The sequence below is a fragment of the Urocampus carinirostris genome, chromosome 1, assembly GCF_059441175.1.
Source record: "Urocampus carinirostris isolate Australia breed hairy pipefish chromosome 1, RoL_Ucar_1.0, whole genome shotgun sequence".
NCBI lineage: Eukaryota > Metazoa > Chordata > Actinopteri > Syngnathiformes > Syngnathidae > Urocampus > Urocampus carinirostris.
In genome coordinates this window covers 67,967,100-67,981,335 of record NC_142349.1, presented here as the reverse complement: position 1 = coordinate 67,981,335, position 14,236 = coordinate 67,967,100, and the positions used below count along the sequence as shown (strand labels likewise).

At 40.6% G+C, this 14,236-nt stretch overlaps 1 protein-coding gene across 1 annotated transcript; it reads right to left on the bottom strand.

Moving 5' to 3' along the window:
- Positions 1-9,360: 9,360 nt before the first annotated feature.
- Positions 9,361-10,378, bottom strand: lrrc30a (leucine rich repeat containing 30a). The gene has a single exon (XM_088320290.1). The coding sequence runs from the start codon at positions 10,258-10,260 to the stop codon at positions 9,361-9,363; it is 900 nt and encodes a 299-aa protein (XP_088176416.1). The 5' UTR covers positions 10,261-10,378.
- Positions 10,379-14,236: the final 3,858 nt, after the last annotated feature.

Genomic DNA, 14,236 nt, shown 5'->3' with positions numbered 1-14,236 from the left:
ATCGTTCTTCTCCTTCGTATCACCACCAGTCAGGCAGTCGGAAAAAGACAGGACAATACAGAATATGAAAATATCATGTCATCATATGTTTGTCTGGGTGTATTGTGCATGCCATTTTAGAAAACCACTCTAATTGTAATAGTAATCAATATCTATTTTGATACACAGGATATCATAGGACATGAACCAGACCAGGTTTTTGTTTTGGCGCCTATTTGTTGTGCATTGTCATGCCTACAGACCTTTAATGACCAAGAATGCACAAAAATACCAGCAGGAGCACAAAAGCCTGCTCTATACTCAGTCCTGACTAACATCCGATGCAGCCGTGCAAGGGTATTGACATTAATATCATACAAATCCATACTCTTTCATCGCGTATCTCCCCAGTAACACTGACACATCCGTTATACCGACATGATGAGCTAAACGAAAGGTAAGAGAAACGTGTCAACCTTTTGCTGTTTGCCAATAGGTGTCATGTGGGTGTTCTTCAGCGTCTTGCGGAGCAACGGCACAGTTTCAAACTGTGAACAGCATGTGATCTTGCGTTTTAATTGTACTCCTTGATTGCAGATGACTTCTCACGGGCACTGATGAGCTGTCAAGTGATATTCAATGACGCTACTTCACGCAACCTTAAATTGGGACACGTTGACGAAAGTTGACATTCAACTTTTCTCTGTCAGGGGTTGCCACAGCATGTTTTCGTGTGTGGCACTGTGGTACTTTCTTATCCAGGCTTAGTACTGGCAGTGGCTGGGAGTCAATCAGTTTGTGTTTTTTGCTGTTCTGAACCAAAATCATAAATTCAAACCATTTAAAAAGATTGTATTTAGAATTTAGAATCACATGTGTAACGGGTGTAATAATAACTTTTGTTTTATTGAAATTCCTGCGGAAATGTGTTTCTGTATAAGTGTCCTGCGATGATGAGTCCAACAGTGTCACCTGATGGTATGTGGTAAGGTTTGGTTTGGCTTTATACTTTACGATAGGAAGGTGGGGTTTTTTGGCAGTCTACAACGAGCTGCCAACGGTAAGACACGATCTTTTGGTGCTCCTCAAAAAGTTAATTTTAAACATTAAAACCACAGCTGACAAATCTCTCAACATGCACAGGAATGTGATTGATGTTGTCAAGCTGTTTGGATTTATTTTCGTTTTGTTTCTGTCGCCTTTTATGTTAGTTTTGCCGGACATTGCATGTTGTGCTAAAATGCTAATTCCCCTTATAGAGCCAGCAGAGAAGCTTACCATGTGTTCTGTTGTGACTCATTAATTTGCACGTAAATTGTACCCGTTTTTATATTATTGTTTTTATTTCTATTTTCTCATATATATAAAAAGGATGATGTTGGTTAAAATCTAGACTAAAGAAAAATATGTTGAATTCATTGTAAACGTTTAAAAGCCACTATACGATCTCTTGTTAAAAGTATCTTGTTAATGGATGTAAACATGTATTGTAATGGTTGATATTCTAAAATGTATTTTATGTAAACTGAAAAGAAAGCTCTTTGGTATGTTTTGGGCAGTCTACAACGAGCTGCCAACGAGATCAAAGCCAGCAGAGAAGCTTACCACGTGTTGTGACTCATTCATTTGCAGCAACTATAATAAAAACCTCATCGTCCAGTCCAGCGTGAATGTGGATCTTTGGTGGGACGGGTACACTGCGGTTACACATGGACAATCTTGAATTTAACAAATGTGTCACATGATTTACCAATCACACATTAAAGGAAAATACATTTTAGAAGCAAGGATTATCCAGACATTCTATCATTATACCCGTACGTAATACGACACAATTTGAACTCCGATAAATTCCTCATATTATGATGCTTCTACAGGTATACCCGAGACAGCCCTGGTTAAAGTAACCAGTGATCTCCTCTTAGCGCCTTGTCAATGCTACTGCTGCTGGATCTCAGTGCTGCTTTTGCTACTGCAGACCACAACATATTACAGTGGAACCTCGGTTTTCGAACGCCTCTCAGTTCGAACAAATCTGAGTCCGACCAAAAATTTCGAGACATTTTTGCTTCGCTGTTCGGTCAAAAAATCGGAGTTCGAACGCCGGTAATGCGTGAGTGCGTACACTAGGGTGCGATGCTGAGCGACATACGGTTGTAGATCGCTCTTTTCGTGACCAACTGTTATCGCGTGCGGATGTGCTTCGTTTTGCTTTCGCTTTTAATATAGGTGTACGAAGTATTTTAGCCCCTAATTATGCCTCCGAAGAAAGTCAGTGCAAGCAGCAAAGCTGCTACAGGTGAAAAAAGAAAAGTAGTGCGTACAACTATTGCATTTAAGAAAGAAATAATAGCACCACCGTCCACCTGCGCCTTCTGCTGACCACCACAAAAGTAAGAAATCCTATTCATAATTCTTCTCTTTATCCTTTTTTTTATTTTTACACGTTCATGTTAGTGTAATCTTTCGTATGAAAGATTACGATAACGCGGACGTACGATTAGCCTCGGTTAGCATTATGTTTACGTTGAACATTCAGGTAAACATTCAGGGTGTTGTAACGGAGCCCAACTTTCAGGGTGTTGGAACAGAGCCCCCTTTCCACCGAACCGCTCACCACTTGTTGTGGGGACCCGGGTGCTAAATGACTTGTAAACGACCTGATTTTTTTTATTTATACACGTTCATGTTAGCGTAATCCTTCGTACGGACGATCACGATAACGCAGACGTACAATTAGCCTGGGTTAGCTTTATGTTTACATTAAACATTCAAGGTTAACATTCAGGGTGTTGGAACGGATTAAAACGATTCAAATTATTTTCAATGGGAAAAATGATTTCGGTGATCGAACGAATCGGTGTTCGAACAGGGTTCTGGAACGGATTATGGTCGAGAACCGAGGTTCCACTGTACTTGATTGTCTGGAAAAATCAATTGGTATCTCAGGAACCGTACCCTTGTGGTTTAGGTCCTACCAATGTGTCAACTACAGCAATCTGACCTCTAAACATTTTGATGTCACCTGTGGCATTCCATAGGGCTCTGGACTTGGGCCACTTCTTTTTGATATTTATATGCTTCCGCTTGGTGATATTATTTGCAAGTATAATATGAGTTTATATTGCTATAGTTATACTGGAGACAACCACTCACTTACATTACAGAAATCTGGAGGCCTGCCTTACTGAGATACAATGATGAATGTCACTTAATTTCTTTGCGCCTTAACCAAAAAAAAAACGAGATGTTGATTGTTGGTCCAGCTTATTGTCGTGATTTGTTCTCAAACACTGCTACAAGGGAGAAGGACGACTTGAGATGAGTCAGCGGACTAGCATCTGGACCTGAAGCATGTCAACGCCAGCGTCGACTGGCCAGCAGAAATGGGAATCTGCATCGTTGCTGTGATGGACTACTTTGACAAATTTCTACATATTACCTATGTTTTTCTTAATGATGTTCACTGTTTTGTTTATTATTACCCAATAAGAAAATTTATTGCAGCCTGGTCATCCTGGAAGGGGGACTACCACTGGTGAGGCGCCTTCTCAGGGTTTCTTATTTTCCTTGTGTTGATGATTTTAGTTTTTCCTTGTCAATATATTGGTTTCAGATGAGGTGATGGTGAAATTGTGGCCTGTGCAGTCCTTTGAGAAATTTAGTGCTTAAGGGCTATTCAAATACTTGACTTGAATAGCCTCTGTGCTTTAGTCAGCAGGGTTTGTACCACTGCTTGAAATCATTGAAAATGCTTAAATTTTAATGTTGGTTTCAAGGTCAGGAAAATGCTTGAATTTCAGGTGAAGGGACCCAAAAACGCTTTAAAGTATTTCCACTCCAATCTTTCCTGGCAGTCTGTCTCAATAAACCTCTATTTAAATGATGAAAAAAGGGCGTGAAAATGACCTTGATGGTGGCTCCAGTCCTCATTATCAAGTTGTCATGTGAAGCCTTACTGCCCCTTACTGTCGCTTCCAAGAGGACTGGTTTATCAAACTAGTCATGGGAATTCTGGCTCTTTTTTTGAGAAATGGCTCTTTCAGCTCAGCTCACTGAGAAGATTGCTCTTTTAGCTCAGATTTATTTTATTTTATTTTTTTATTTTGCAACTGCAAAACACATGAAACACATATTCAAATATTAACAGATCTACAAAAAATGTAGAATACAAAACAATTAGATTTTTACACCAACAGATTTGAAGTTAAACAACAAAAAACCTGAAGATGCAAAACAACAAAATATGAATTGAAAATAACTTCTTTAATATAAATAAATGATCAAATGCAAAAAGATAACTATGTACAATTCTTTTTTTTTAACCAATTTCTACACAGATCTTCTGAAAAACACAAAAAATAATGATTAAAATAAATAAAACAAAAAAGATCAGCAGTCTCCAAAATAGAAATGCACTCTGCTTCAGGGCAATCAATTTCACTAAAATTATTCCGAATTTGTCTCATTTTTGTGCTTTGTATACATGCATACAGTAATTTTTTTTTGTCTTCCGTATTGAACTCAATTATTACTCAAAACCTATGGATCCTTTTTCGTGTTTGTAAACAAGTGTTATGTAGCCACGCTACATGTGCGATGTTGAATTCTCAATGGCAGAATTCGTGTCAATTTATAGCAGCCCATTAACTCAAAGATTGTAGACCATAAATAGGAACAGCAGAAAATAGCACAAAGTATGTGCTAACAGCAGGATAGCGACTTTATTTTAATCACCATAACCAACAAAAAATAACACATTCTTTCGATCGACACTGGATTTCTTCCTTTGAGGGCACTGGAAAATGGAAATATTGACCTTGAAAATGCTTGAAAAGTTCTTGAAATTTGCCCTTTAAAAAAGGTGAATGAACCCTGAGTTCGGCAATGCTCAAAATTGGGGACCATTTCTCAAGCTATAATTTGAGATTGATATACTTGTAATATCACCGTTAGCTACTTCCTGGTTCGACCAATGGCAGTGCATACACATCACAGACTCTTTCAACAAAGCAGCTGATTTGGTTAACCATTTTTTGTAATGGGATCGCAAAATATTTCCTTGCAATTAAAAAGAGGGGTCGCCGGGGAACTAAACCTTATGGGACTGTGGCAGCACCTTGCACGTGACTTCCCATGACTTTCTGCCTTTTAGCCAAGTTTTTTGACCATGCCAAGAAGTGCGGATGAAATTTAATGTTAACAATAAATGATTGTGCTGGAACCCTAGTGAAGAACAGTTGATGTTAAAAACAGTCTTTTCCAGAAAGTTAAAGGATAAAGACTGTTAATACACAAACTTGAATCTGAACCAGGGTTGGGTAGGGTTACTTTAACTGGATTACTTTCAATTACTTTTGGATTAATCCAATACCAAATATGCTAATAAAAGACAAAATAAACTAAATATGAATAAAATTAATCATATACATGCTCCTAAAGCTCTTCTTGTTGATGATGTTATTTGTGATTACAAACTTAACTTGATTGGTCTATGTGAAACTTGGTTGAGACCGGATGAGTTTTTACCGTTAAATGAGGCTTCTCCTTAAGACTACGTGAGCTGTTATGTAGCACGGCCTTTGAAGAAGGGTGGCGATGTTGCGCTAAAAAAAATACTCAAACTTACTCCCCGTACCTCTAATAATTATAAGGCGTTCGAGGCTCTTGTTATGCGGTCCTCCTTCATGTCAATTTATGTAGTAACTACTTAACGCGCACCTAGACCGTACGCAGTTTTCTTTGATGAAATCTCTGAACTGTCGTCTGACCATGGTTGGTTAGGGTTACTTTAACTGGATTACTTTCAACTACTTTTGGATTACTCCAATACCAAATATGCTAATAAAAGACAAAAGAAAGTAAATATGAATAAAATGATGACTCACAACACGTGGTAAGCTTTCTCTCCTGGCTTTGATCTCTGGCAAAACTAACATAAAATGCGACAGAAACAAAATGAAAATAAATCCAAACAGCTTGCCGACATCATTTTTGCCGTTCCATGTATTCCGTTACTCCCCAAGCCTGCACAAAATTTAGTAATTTTATTCATATTTAGTTTCTTTTGTCTTTCATTAGCATATTTGGTATTGGAGTAATCCAAAAGTAATTGAAAGTAATCCAGTTAGAGTAACCCTACCCAACCCTGATCTGAACAGTATTAATCCTACTGACATATTTCTTTATTTTTTAGGTTTTTATTATTTGCTTCATTGTTAGTTTATTTATGACGAAAAAATAAGATATTGAGAACATTGGAATGCTTCTATCAGAGCTTTTCTTGTGCAAAAAACAATGTGCCCCACCCTCACCTAAGCTCCAGCATCATTTTTTTGGTTAGGTGGCTACTGTTTCTAGCTTTATCAGTAATTTCTAATTGTGTGACTCCTATGTAATGTCTTGCGAGACGGAGAGGACACGATTACTCCGACACATGTAATTACCAGTGAGCTCCAACAGAGGTCACTTTTTAGCCAGTGCCCTGGAGTTGAGCTAAAAGATATTTGGAAAGTATACATTAAACCATAAGATGTACACAATATTCTTGTATGAATGATATATTTACAGAAATAATTCATTGCAATCTTCCTGTGTTTGCAAGTTTAAGATGATAAAACCATAAACTGCATTACAGATTTGTTGCAACAATTTGCTGAATGTGACATGAAATACCTTGATAAATAACATTTAAATAGCTTAATATTGCTGTGATGTCACCTGCAAGTATAACATGGACTTCCAAGATGATCTTTTACAACATGGATGTTTACTTCGGCATATTCGGAGTGCTCAATGAATTCATATCATGGGTAATGCACCGAAGTTACAAGAAAAGTGCCAATGATACTTAATTTATGTATGTTTTACCTCCAAAAGCAAGCATTCCAACATAACAAGCGTGATTATTGTTGATATTTTTTATTTTTTTTGGGATACAAAAGTATGTATCGACATTGCTATGACATTATAATTTAAGTACAGTGGCTCGCAAAACTATTCGCCCCCCTTAAACTTTGTGACCTTTATCCACATTTCCGACTTCAAATGTAAAGATATAAAACTGTAATTTCTTGTGAAGCATCAACTATAAGTGGGACACAATCATGAAGTGGAACACACTTTATTGAATATTTTCAACTTTTTTAACAAATAAAAAAACGAAAAAGTGGGTGTGCAAAATTATTCAGTCCCTTTACTTTCAGTGCAGCAAACTCTTTCCAGAAGTTCAATGAGGATCTCTGATTGATTCAATGTTCATCTAAATGACTAACGATGATAAATGGAATCCACCTGTGTTTAATCAAGTCTCTGTATAAATACACCTTCACTGTGACAGTCTCAGAGGTCTGTTTAAAGCACACAGAGAATCATGAAGAACGAGGAACACACCAGGCAGGTCTGAGATACTGTTGTGGAGAAGTTTAAAGCTGGATTTGGATACAAAAAGATTTCCCAAGCTTTAAACATCCCAAGGAGCACTGTGTAAGCAATAATATGGAAATGGAAGGAGTATCAGACCACTGCAAATCTTCCAAGATCGGGCCGTCTCCCTAAACTTCCATCTCATACAAGGAGAAAACGGATCAGAGATGCATTCGAGAGGCCCATGATCACTCTGGATGAACTGCAGAGGTCTACAGCTGAGGTGGGAGAATCTGTCCATAGGACAACAATCAGTCGTATACTGCACAAATCTGGCCTTTATGGAAGAGTGGCAAGAAGGAAGCCATTTCTTTGATATCCATAAAAAGTTTTATTTAGAGTTTGCCACAAGCCACCTGGGAGACACACCAAACATGTGGAAGAAGGTTCTCTGGTCAGACGAGACCAAAATCGAACTTTTTGGCAACAATGCAAGACGTTATGTTTGGCGTAATAGCAGCACAGCTCACCACCCTCAACACAACATCCCAACTGTCAAACATGGTGGTGGCAGCATCATGGTTTGGGCCTGCTTTTCATAGGGAGAGGGAAGATGGTTAAAATTGATGGGAAGATGGATGGGGCCAAATACAGGACCATTCTAGAAGAAAATCTGATGGAGTCCACAAAAGACCCGAGACTGGGATGGAGATTTGTCTTCCAACAAGACAATGATCCAAAACATAAAGCAAAAGCTACAATGGAATGGTTCACCAAAAAACATATCAAGGTGTTGGAATAGCCGGGTCAAAGTCCAGACCTCAATCCAATTGAGAATCTGTGGAAAGAACTGAAAATTGCTGTTCACAAACGCTTTCCATCCAAACTCACCGAGGTCGAGCTGTTTTGCAAGGAGGAATGGGCAAAAATATCAGTTTCTCGATGTGCAAAACTGACTGACATATTCCAAGTGACTTGCAGCTGTCATTGCAGCAAAAGGCGGCGCTAGATAGTATTAACGCAATGGGACTGAATCATTTTGCACGCCGACTTTTTTGTTTTTTATTTGTTAAAAAAGTTTAAAATATCCAATAAAGTGTGTTCCATTTCATGATTGTGTCCCACTTATTGTTGATTCAAGAAATTACAGTTTTATATCTTGATGTTTGAAGTCTGAAATGTGGCAAAAGGTCACACATTTCAATGGGGCCAAATAGTTTCATAAACCACTGTATCTTAATTTTTGTTGTCTAGAAAAGGTTTAAAGTTATTAATCGAAACTGCAACTTGATGATGCATTAAGATTCATTTTTAGAGAAGGTCATCTATGGCTGGGCTGTCCCTGCAACTCCTTGAACTCAAGTCCACAAAACACTTAAAAGTCATAGAAAATCCTTCAGCTTTAGTGGTTTGATGCTGCATCTACCTTATTTATTAATTAGTTTTTATATGATCTCAAAGCTACTGGACTTGTTTTCGCCTGCTATTAAGCCACTCAAACACTTAAATTTCTTCCCAATGTGTTTGAGTCTAGTCATTTGTTTCAAATTTCCATTACCATTTCTACCAGTCATTGTGGAATCTTTCTGTAAGGTATCCCGCACCCAAAGCTTCACTTGCGTGCTCCTTGTTGCATAATTTTTCCCCTTCTGCTTTACTGTTCTTTCCACTAACTGATCCCTATGACCTGAATGCGACCAACCATGTGTGTGTTCCCCGCAGCCACTCGCCACTAATCAGCGTCCAAATGTAGACCTGTGAATTTTTGCCTTCCCTTTTAACTCTTAACTGCGGATTACGCTCACACGCGTGCTCTGCGTGGCGCACATCCTGGTGGTCTGTAGGTGTTTATTTACAGCCAACAACACTTAAAACATCTATTTGTGTGCCCTGCAAGATGCCCTGTGATGTAACATGGATCGAGGAATCAGGGGTTGGGTGGGTATGTGTTCGAGGCGTGTGCGTTCATGTCCCCAGCGCCCGCCAGGTACCAGTGTCGAACTTGTAGATGCTGCATCACGTCGGTTTGAGGTAGTTATAAAGGGAACTTAGTCCTCCTTGCAATACTTCGTGGATGGGCTTGAGCAAAGGATTATGAACAATATGAAGTCCCTTGTCCAAAGGATGGCAGGCCAGCCTCCTAAGCCTTATAAGCAAGTACATTTCCACTGGTACGTTCTGCAGTTCATTGAAGTCAACGTTGAGGAGCTCTAAGGATTCCAGGAAGCACAGGGTCTTGGGTAATGTGTGGATGCTGTTACCCTCCACGATGAGGATTTTAAGATTAACCAGGTCCTGGATCTGATCAGCAATGGTCTCCAGGCGGTTGCAGGCCAAGTGTAAGAAGACTAGGCCTTTCATGCTGTAGACGCAGGTAGGGATATGAGCGATGCGGTTGTGGCTCAAATTAAGCTTAGTCAGGTTACGCATGGCTGCCAAACTGCCGGGAAGGCTGCTGATCTGGTTGTTAGCCAGGCTTAGCACTTCCAGGCAGGTGCAGGAACCCAGCTCCTCGGGCACCTCGCTCAGGCGGTTGCGGCAGGCGAAGAGCACACGTAGCTTCTTCAGCAGGCCGATCTCTGGCGGCAGGCTGGTCAGATTGTTGCCCCATAGGTTGAGGACCACCAGGTTGTCCAGTGCGCTGAGGGCAGGTGGCAAGGAGCAAAGACAGTTCATGGACAAGTTAAGCTTCTGCAGCTCGCGCAGCTCCCACAACTCGGACGGAGCATCGTCAAGGCCACGCATAGCAAGGCTCAAGGTGCTGTAGCCAAAGTGTATCGTGGCATGCCTCCGGATTCGTTCTGCCGCAGAGGAAAGACTGGTCTGGTCGCTACCGGTGCTCCGCCGGCCTCCTTGGTTCACGCTTACCTCGCTTAGCTCCTTGTTGGAGAGTCCGTGAGACTGTTTTCCGCCCATGGCGAAAGGATGTCTGCGGTCGATTCCCTAATGATGAGTTGTCCCTCTCTGGGCCACATCGGCGGAGGTATCTCTGAATCCTTCTTGAGGTAACACGACACTGTGGGGGGCTTGCGCGTGGTCTGCTTGTCACAGACCAAGTGCCTATCTTACAGGGTTTCACTCTCCAGCTGGCCCTGTCACTTGTCAGCTCCACAGATAGCGATATACTCTCCACCCACTCTGCAAGTAGGGGGCTCAGTGTCAATGCCATGAACTCATACTCGGGCATAGGTGGCATATTGGCGAGATGCCAATTTGCATACTTGTGTTGAACTATTCACCCCTTCCCTTAGGAAGACCTTTTGATTTAAGGCGCAACCTGCGACCGGATGTAAACTTCTTTGTCCGCCCTTTCAACCGGGCCGGCTGTTCTCTTGTCACGACTTAAACCTGACACCAAGGAGGCAGCAGGGAAAGTAACACTTCTCAGTGGCATTAATGGATCGCCCTGTGCAGACGTGCGTGCCGTTTTTAAGCTCAAAGGCAAAGGGACATGGAACATTTCCTTTTTCAGGAACGCTGACCTCAAGGAACTGCGTCTTCCACCCGTTCCAGGGGCAGCTCCCATCATCACGAGTTTGAGACGTTTTGGGAATGTTTTTACCCCAAGGGGATTTTTTTTATTTTCAATTTGAAATCCATTATGTTGAGCAAAGCTTTGTGAATAAATCTGGAAAAAGATGAAAGGTATTTTAGTTTGAGGTTACATAAATAGAATTGTCTTTCTTGTCGTTGATTTAAACAACGCTGTGTATATTGTTCCTTATGGTAAAAAAAAAGTCAGAAATGAATATTAGATAGAGAGCCAGTACAGTGGAACCTCGGTTCTCGACCATAATCCGTTCCAGAACCCTGTTCGAAAACCGATTTGTTTGATCACCAAAATCATTTTTTCCATTAAAAATAATGTCAATCGTTTTAATCCATTCCAACACCCTGAATGTTTACCTTGAATGTTTAACATAAACATAAAGCTAACCCAGGCTAATCGTACGTTTGCGTTATCGTAATCTTCCGTACGAAAGATTACGCTAACATGAACGTGTAAAAATAAAAAAAGGATAAAGAAAATAATTATGAATAGGATTTCTTACCTTTGTGGTGGTCAGCAGAAGCCATGCTGTATTCCCTAGCAAGATCAGACACTCGCACACCTCCTTCATATTTGGCTATTATTTCTTTCTTAAATGCAATAGTTGTACGCACTACTTTTCTTTTTTCACCTGTAGCAACTTTGCTGCTTGCACTGACTTTCTTCGGACGCATAATAAGGGGCTAAAACACTTGGTACACCTATATTAAAAGTGAAAGCAAAAACGAAGCACGTCCGCACGCGATAACAGTTGGTCACGCGAAGAGCGATCTACACCAGTACGCCGCACAGCATCGCACCCTAGCGTACGCACTCACGCATTACCAGCGTTCAAACTCCGATTTTTTTGACCGAACAGCAAAGCAAGAATTTCTCGAAATTTTTGGTCGGACTCCGATTTGTTCGAACTGAGAGGCGTTCCAAAACCGAGGTTCCACTGTATTTACAAAGTAGTGCTTCTAAACTGGCCTATGTTGGGAGTGCATCATAAAATAGAATGTAGTGCATTGACAATAGCAGCAACATTTGGGTAAAAATTAGAATAAATAAATGATTAATAAATAAGTCAAGTTGTGTTTATTTATCTGTCCCTTAATCACAAGAAGTCTCAAAGGGCTGCACAGACCACAGACTATTACAGACTACAGACTATTATAACACCATCCCCTGATCTAAAACCTATAAGAGGGCAAGGAAAACCTCAAAACCCCAGAAAAAGTTATGAATATGCATTTTCTCTACATATGTATGATATTTTTTCACTGTTTTTTGTGCTTGCTTAAGGCGGTGATGACCCTGGGCGAGAAACCGTCTCTGAGCATGTTAGTCCTTTTTTAAGGGGAGGTGTAGCGTCTTCCACATAGCAGCAGGTCAAGCGTTTTACATATTTCCACTCTAGGGAGTTTTCGAACTTTCGCATTTTCAGGCCCTTAACTTCAACTACCGTAAATTCCGGACTATAAGACGCTACTTTTTCCCCAAACTTTCAACCCTGCGGCTTATTCAGTGATGCGGCCAATGCGGCGCTCGAGTACAAAAGGTAAGATTTAGACCGGTGGAATATATGCGCCGAGGAAGACTGCAACTTCACTAAAACTGTCCGCATGCGAAAGGCAACTTTTTCGCAAGTCTGCCAGTGGGTCCTGACTGCGTGGGGCAGCAACAAAAAATCCACCATCACCAATGGGTTCCGAAAAGCCGGTCTGCTGCGTGACGGAGAGGAGGGCACACCAGCGACAGTGACAGCGCGAGTGAGGCTGCGGGAGCGTGGGACGACGTCCATATGACACTGTTTCTTTCCGACACTGAGGAAGACGACTTTGATGGCTTCAGTTGTAAGGAGGAAGATGAGGACGGTTTACCGTGATTTTTACAAGTACGGTATGTTTTTTTAACAGACCCGTTTACTGTGTTGCGAGCGTGTTGCTAGCGTGTTGGTACCATTAACGGGCACCGTTTGGGATGAAAGTTATATTATTATTATTATTATTAAAGCTTTGAAAACTCTCTCGGTGTACCGTCTTTCTTTGTAAATATGTGTAAACCATGTATAATGTGTATTTGCAACTGTATATTTTTGTAATGTATTTATTTGAGACACTTATTTTGATATGTTTTGCGAATTAAGAGAGGCGGAGCAAATGCGGGCTGACGGGAAGTGGGGTAAAGGTGAGTGAGACCTGTTTGTTGTCACGGAAACCAATAGTGGATATATATTTTTCCCACCCTTACCTTTCGAAATATAGACTTTTTTCCCTTGGATTACTTTCAAAGGGTACCCAGACTCTGCAGGTCTGCATCAAACCTTAAGTACCGGTATCATTTTCCGTTCATTTTGCCGGCTGTGATTTTTAGACTGTGTACTTCAATGATGGACATTTAGTTTCAACTGCGGGACTTGAAGTCGGGTTTGGATCAAGTTTGTGTTACAATTTTTTAATGTGCGGCTTGTGCATGTACAACATCGGTTTTCCTCTTAAGATGTGGTGGGTGCGGCTTATAATCAGGTGCGCTCTATAGTCCGGAATTTACGGTACATCTAAACCAGGGATTCCTAACTTGCGATCCGCGGGACAACTGCATCCCGAAGTATGATACAGGCCTTCATCTTAATTGGAAAGTTCAATGTTAGTATAGCCTGCTTCCTCCATTCTGAATAGGTAGCGCTAAAAATTGCAACCAATTCACTTAAGTCCATTCCAAAATTACATTGTGTTTGGGTAAAAAAATATTTACTAGCAAAACAATATTCCGTCAGCAGTAGGTTTTTTAATTTGGGGGCGGCAGTAGCTTAGGAGGTAGAGCGCTCGTCTTGGGATCAATGGATCCCAGTTCGAATCCCGGCTTGTCCGTGTTATATGTCGAAGTGTCCTTGGGTAAGACACTGATCCCCAAATACCCCCAATAAGCAGGTTAGCGTCTTACATGGATGCAAGGCCGCTATTGGGAAATGTGAAGCACACTGTAAAGCGCTTTGGGAAGTCTTGACTTGAAAACCACTATTTAAATGCAGATCATTTCATAATTGAGTGTACTTTTTGCCATTACGCCCATTTGGAATCTGACCAATAACTATTATACTTCTATTCTCACTAACTATAGGAGGTTTCTTAGTCTTTATTTTCTATATTTTCATTCATTTCAATAATTGGTGCATTGGTGTTTTAACCTTCTTACGAGGAAGACTGTAAATACAGGTATTTGGGAACATAGGATTTTTATTTTTTTTATCAAAAGATTTTCTTATCGAAAACCTGTTCGTCGTCTCACTACCAGACCCGAACTCAAGCAGCTCCCAGGTAAATTGATTGCCTGGTAGTGAAGTTGAACGAAATGTCATGA

Coding starts and splice junctions, on each gene's coding strand:
- lrrc30a (XM_088320290.1), bottom strand. CDS start 10,260: ATGGGCGGAAAACAGTCTCACGGACTCTCCAACAAGGAGCTAAGCGAG.